This window comes from Tachypleus tridentatus, chromosome 8 (genome assembly GCF_004210375.1).
Source record: "Tachypleus tridentatus isolate NWPU-2018 chromosome 8, ASM421037v1, whole genome shotgun sequence".
In the NCBI taxonomy this organism is placed as follows: Eukaryota; Metazoa; Arthropoda; class Merostomata; order Xiphosura; family Limulidae; genus Tachypleus; species Tachypleus tridentatus.
The window spans coordinates 59,280,140-59,286,938 of record NC_134832.1 but is presented as its reverse complement, the minus strand read 5'-3'; the positions used below and the strand labels follow the sequence as shown (position 1 = coordinate 59,286,938).

The window sequence follows — 6,799 nt, the reverse complement described above, 5'->3', positions numbered from 1 at the left end:
TATAATAAACATTAAATGAATGACCAACATAGATCCGAACAATAGATGTAGCTTACTATAATATAAACTATAATTCTTATGTAATTGTTTGTTGTTGTTTTTTTAAGTTACAGGAAGCATCAAGTAAGGATCGAGTAACATATGGGAGAAGAACTCGAATATTTTATATTTTGACGTCAAATTTTCTAGTACATTTGAGAGTATATTATAGATATGAGGTCCAGAGAAGTATCAAAAGGACAGCAGAGTCGGTTCGAACTTGCAGAGTGAATCTATCAATGTCTTTCCGATTTTAATGAAATATTTACATTTGTGTTAGCTAATGCGCATATTGAGTTACTTTGTACAAATTGATTTAGTCTAGTAAATCTAGTAGTCATGTGTAAACGTAGCCTAACAGTTACTACAGTGCTGAATTTGTAAATAAAAAGCGTTAAGGAAGACATAAACGTGGATTGGACTTCAAATTATTTCAACAAGTAATTCAAAAGGACCCGCCACGAAAAACAGTGCTTCAACAACATATAGATTTATGGTGATTATACCAACACAAGGTTCCCCAGGTAGCGACACATGGATATTAAGTTCATAGTGAATTATGTAAAACAAATGATAAGTACTTATTTATGTGACATATAACCTTGGGATCTGGCGAGAAAATGAAAAGCCCTAAGACTAAAACTAGATTTGTCAGAGAAAGGAGGATATTGTGATAACAAGAAATTTACTTAAAGTAAAAATGTATTTTAAAGATGGTTGGTATGGATATTAAAACTTTAATTAAAATAAAGTACAGAACAACATTTCGACCTTCTTTGGTAATCTTCAAATTAACAAACAGAGTTAGCAACTTACTGTGTCACTCTAATATTATTATTAATACATTTTATGTTTTCTGGTACTGTCTCGTATTTCCAAAGGGCATTGGATTGGTCCCAGAGTGCTATATAAGTTCGGAAAGTTATCATCTCAAGAAAGAAACATTAAACCTTTTTATCTAAAGACATGATTTTAACCTAACTAAGTTATTAAATAATGCTTCCCCCAGAAGTTCACCGGTAAGTCTGTAGGCTTACAATGTTAAAAAAAAACATGTTTTGATACCACTGGATGAAAGAATACAGATACCCCATTGTTTATATATTTGTGCTTAACAAATTTCGAAACAAATTAAAATAATTATCCCCTGGCGGAACAGTAGTAGCCCTATGGACTTACAACGCTAAATTTCAGAATTAAATTCTCTACGGTGGATATAGCATATAACCACAGTGACTTTGTTTAAAAAAAAACATAAACAAAGTAAAATAATTTGAATTTCATCTAATAATTACTTCTATATATTCAGAGGAAGAGCATTCAGTGTTTTTTAGTTTTTGTTTTTCACACACTTTGTTCACGTGAAATTATAAATTGTATAATAACTTCTACAAGATGAACTACTAAAATCTTTCAATAAAAAATTAAAATGAACAATAACTGTTTTTTATGACCACCCTGCCTTAGGTCATCAATGGGTTTTCGGTCCTTAACACAAGAGCGCCTGAAGGTTGAGCCTGCTTAGAAAATTACTAGACAATAAAACAAATGCAAAATACAAGTTTTTAACCATGTATGATTTCGTTATGTTATAACACACAAAACTAATTTATATTTTATGAAAAGCTTACTAATATATGAAGGCTAAGTGTAGCTTAGTAATCGGGCTGTACAATCTGTTAATCTGATGATTCCCGATTCGTGATAGGTTGTCATAAAATTGGACTTTACAATTTAGAGTTGTCTTTTTACTATGAAGAAGGGTCAAATCTCATTCATTGGGAAAACAAAAACAGATAGTGGATACCATAGACTAGCTTTCTTCTTGAAAGGTTTTAATTTCAAAATTAGAGACATCTGGCAACTGTGTAATGTTGTTGAAAAATTTCAGAAGACACAAGGAATACTAATAAATGACGCGCTCCCGTACACGCCTGGTAGCTCAGCGATAAGCCAGTGTGCTTATAAGTTATAACGCTAAAAATCGGATTTCAGTATCCTCGATCGTCAGAACACAACTGTGTAGTTTTATGCTTTATAATAAATAATCAACGTGTGTGTCAAATAATTTTCATTCGAATTATATATTAAATTGAACAAAAAATTGACAACTTTAATTGTTTAATATAATTGTTTTAGTGTGTTTTCGTAAATGAACCTACACTAAATTTGTTTCAGTTGTTTTTGTTCGCCGATTTTTTATTAATCTCACAATAAAAAAAAGTTAACAAATAAGTATTTTATTAATACATTGCCAACATCTTTTAATACACTTTATGTTACAGGTGGCGCACGGTAAGAATGGATAGGTGATAATTGATCAGCGGGGAGATGTAAACACTGAGGGAAAATTTATCATCGTCTTGAGGGGTGTCAAGACAAGAAAGTATTAATTGACCAAAGAGCATATGACCATAGAGGGAAGTAACATGGGGTAAGTTTTGCTTAATCGTGTTTGGTCTGAATTAAAAATACCAACATTATTATTGTTTCTACTTCACTAACACTGGGCAGGTGTTATTACTAGTAATATTAACACTAATATTGTCTTTAACTATAGCAGTCTAAGTGTAATGTTAATACGCTATCTACACTTTCGAAATACAGTTTTGTAGAAAAAAAAGAGAGTATACGGATATGTTTTGAATTCCATATTACTATAAAAGTTATTGGAAAATAAAAGTTAAAACATACAGAATAGAGTTATTAAATTTGCTTCATCAGCTTGAATTTAAAGCAGAGTTTATTTTCCTCAAAATTTAAAGCTAAAATGCCAACACTCTCAGTTACATTGGAGATGAACAAAACTTGTTTTGACTTATCCTAGAATTAGTCAGTTTTACTTCATGCAAAATAACTTTGAAAAAACTTCTGTAGAATGATCAAATAATCTTATAATACAGCTTGCAATGTATATGTCCAAAACTTGGATCTCAGAAGCTATAGTACTGATTATCACCAACCACAACTGGGTAATATTTTTTAACTGAGAAATAAATAAAACATTTGAAATTTCCATAAAAAATTACAAACCAAAAGGAGTAAGTTTGAAATATAAAACAATCAAAAACATCCTTAAAAGTAATTGTTTGTTCTTTAGTGAAAGTGTCATGAGTGTTGCAAGAAAAAAGGAAGGCACTTTCATTGATAACTGTGTCTATGAAGAAATACTTCAGTAAAATCTACTCTATGATGTAATGCTGTGATGATAGCTCATTTATAAACTAAAATTTCAATAAAATCCTTTCTTTTTGTAGATGATGAACATTATTGAATGTAAAGTATGAGTGCATTGTTGTAGAACTATCGGACAATTTCACAAAAAATTGTAGACCTAATACCCTTCTAGAGGAATCAGAAGTTTTACCTGCCCATAGGATGGATATTTCTGATGATACTAAAAATTTAATATTTAAAACATACAGATTGATAGAAGGCTGTTTAACCTGTCAAAATGACACAGTATAAAATGTATTATAATGCTGATTAGGTTTTATATACAAAAGTATTAGAATTAAAAAATAAAGCTGTCTTTTGTTCTTGAAAGATCTTGTTCATATAAGAAAAGTAAATAAAAATGTACTATTATCTTGACTCTTAAAAAATACTTTGACGTTGTGGATTTGATTAAAATAATATCAAATGTTTCCAAGCTTCAAATTATTGCTTTTATGAATACAATTATTTAAGGAGTAAAAGTGTTTTTGTCTGAAAAATACAGAGCATGATAATAAATAATTTTCTGAGCTTTTATTCATACTTGGTGGACTGATTATTTGTCTTCAAGGTAATATTTTATCTTTTAATGTAGTGAGGAAATGAAAATCAAGAAAGTCTTGTGTTGGAAAAATAGTGGATAGAAAGAGAATGAATCATGGTTATTATTAATGAAGTCTTGAAGCCTTTTGAAGTGTAGTTATCAGTGGTAAAAAGAATACTGGAATCTGTATATTGAAATTTGAATTCACGTTTACAGTGATTCTTATTGCGTTGATAAAATCAGCAGGTGCAAAGAAATATATGAAAACTGATAAAATAATTATACAGTCAGAATTTCAATTGAAATGCATGGTCAAATTTTCATTCAGGTATTTAAAATAATTTTTGTTGTTTGTGGATTTGACCTTGCTACTGCTTCATCCATTTATTAGTTGAGAAATTATGTCACACTTGGACTATTTCTTAATTATTTTAACCATTTCTTTATATTTACAGACCTTATCATGTAGTTCCCACACTTATTTCTTATTCATAAATTATAGTATGCCATATTTAGGCTATTGTGAAATTTATTGGTATTATTACATTATATATACAAACCTGTTGGAAAAAGTGCTGAAAGGGCTACTAAAATAATATCTGGAAGGCTAGATTTTATTTATTATTATAGGTATATTTCCTGTGAAATGTTTATAAAGAAATAGCAGTAATTGGATTTAGATAACCAAGATGTGTAGGGAATTTAAAGATTGCATAGCAATAACCTTTAAGTATTCTTAACTGATAAGCTTTGATATTAGAAAAAGTAATTTTGGTTTGACAGTCTAAGGTAGATACAGGTTGATTAGGGAGAGTCCTAAATCTCACAGAATTTAATTTTCATTACTGAAAGTTTTAATTTTTATCATTTACATGTGAATTTTCAAAGTTTTATTAATTACACGTCCAAATAGTTAAACGTAGCTTCAGGACTACGTAAATAATGTTTTCAGTGCTGTATTTAGGTACCTGCAGACCCCACAGTTGTGTGTGTATGTTTGGGGGAGGACTGCAGAAACAAGTGGCACCACATGTTATATATGCAAAATATTTTTATTTTTCACATAAACAAGAAACTGTTTGATTTGTATACATCACAATATAGATCTTTATATTTTGTTTTTTTCAGAATCATTTTTAGCTGTTGTCTCTTTTTTTTTCCTCGCAATGTTTTTTTTAATTCTGTAATAAACTTCTGTTGTAAAAAGAATACCAGTAGAATGCAATTCTGTATGTATACATCCTTCTACAAATAGGGCACCCCACTAGTACAGCAGTTAGTCTATGGATTTACAATGCTAAAATCAGGGGTTTGAATTCCCCTTAGTGAGCTCAGCAGATAGCCCGAGGTGTCTTTGCTAACAGAAAACTCTACAAAGGGGGTGGCAAGGGTTGGAACTTATCCCCTACACACATAAATTGAGAAACATAATTCATATTCATGAAAGTGCAGCATTTTATTTTATTTTTTTTGGGTGTGCTCTTTGGTAAAAAATAGTGCAAATTGCAGGATGAAAACATCTTATTGGTAACTAAAGTAACTTGTAACATTGGTCAGCGAATTTTGATTGCATAAAACTTCAGTTATCCTTATTTTTTATACAGCATGAGCTCATTCTGTGATGTAACATCTACTGCATATAGGTTATTTTTACATTATAAAGTCTTTCCATCAATTCCATCAGTTATTGTGCTATTTATGTTAACATGTGTATATTTACATGAGAGATTAACACGTTATAAATGAAAAGTCAAGATGACATCACGTACTTCAGTCTAAATTTCTGAAACCAGGTGTTATTACAGTAGCCTATACTCATTACTATACAATGACATCTCTAGTTTTTAACAATATTCCAATAACTCTTTTACTTTTAAATTCAAAATCCCTATACATGCATGTAGAACCCCAACATGTTTTTCTCTTTTCTTCATACCAAATATTCAGAAGAATATTTTATGGTATTATTCTAAATCATTTTACCATAAAATCAGTATTCCTTTCACACAAAAAGGAAGCTTTTTATGCATGTACATATAACTTAGTAACAAAAAGGAGGCTGTTCATTTATCTGTGCTTTTCCATCCACTGAACTAAACTTTAAAATAAAATGCTCAGAGACAACCCTTCACATTCAAATATTTATTAAGCCTTCCTTAAATAGATTGCATCCACCATATCTGATGGCAATCCATTCTGAAGGCTAACCTCCCTCTTAGAAAAGTATAGCAGTCTTTACTGAAGGTTATTCCTACTGTGCCTATATATATTTGTGTCACCATAGTCCTAACATTCCCACCATTAAATATGAAAAAAGATGAGGTATCAACACTATCAATTACCCTAATAATGTTCAGTACTTCATAATGTTCAATACCTCAACTAAATCTCCTCAAACTCTTTTTGTTTGAAGAGAGAAAAAATTCAGAAATTTTAACTCATTCATACATGGCAACCTTTCCATCCCATGTGTTATCCTAGTATTTTTCCTCTGAACCCTTTCCAACAATTCAACTTTCTGTAGGTAAAACCAAAATTCCTACTGGTTCTCCAACTCCCGACAACACTTTCCTTGATGGCTTGAGAGTGAATACCAAGACCCTTTCATTTCTAATTTTCCATTTTGCAAATGTAAAACTTTACACTTTTTAATATTGAAACGCATATTTTCTCATTCTGACCCAGTCATTGAAACTGTCAGGATCATTTTTAATTATTTTAGAAGCATTTTCAACAGCTTTAGCTCTTTCCAGCATTTAGTGTGAATAAAGAAATTTACTGAAAGAACTATTCAAATAACTAACATGAATAACAGGTACTAAAACAAATATTTAAGTTAAGACACCTTTACCACCACTTTCTCACTACTAAGCTAGTTGTCAATCTTCTTTCTGTACTTTTCCATGCTAATATATTGTGTGATGCCTTGTTAAAGGCTGTTTGAAAATCAGGATATGTATTCAATGTCATAAATTAATAATAGTGAGGTTACATTTTTTT

At 30.3% G+C, this 6,799-nt stretch overlaps 1 protein-coding gene across 2 annotated transcripts in view; it reads left to right on the top strand.

The window, feature by feature from the left end:
• The first annotated feature begins 2,308 nt into the window (after window positions 1–2,308).
• LOC143222453 (homer protein homolog 1-like) overlaps window positions 2,309–6,799 on the top strand; it is a 257,753-nt gene continuing 253,262 nt past the window's right edge. The window contains exon 1 of one of the 2 annotated variants that reach the window (XM_076448998.1): window positions 2,309–2,473. In XM_076448998.1, the coding sequence (XP_076305113.1) occupies window positions 2,448–2,473 (26 nt within the window). In that variant the 5' untranslated portion in view covers window positions 2,309–2,447. Of the gene's footprint in view, window positions 2,474–3,850; window positions 3,965–6,799 lie in introns of those variants that run through there. The other variant, XM_076448999.1, reaches the window with a different exon arrangement.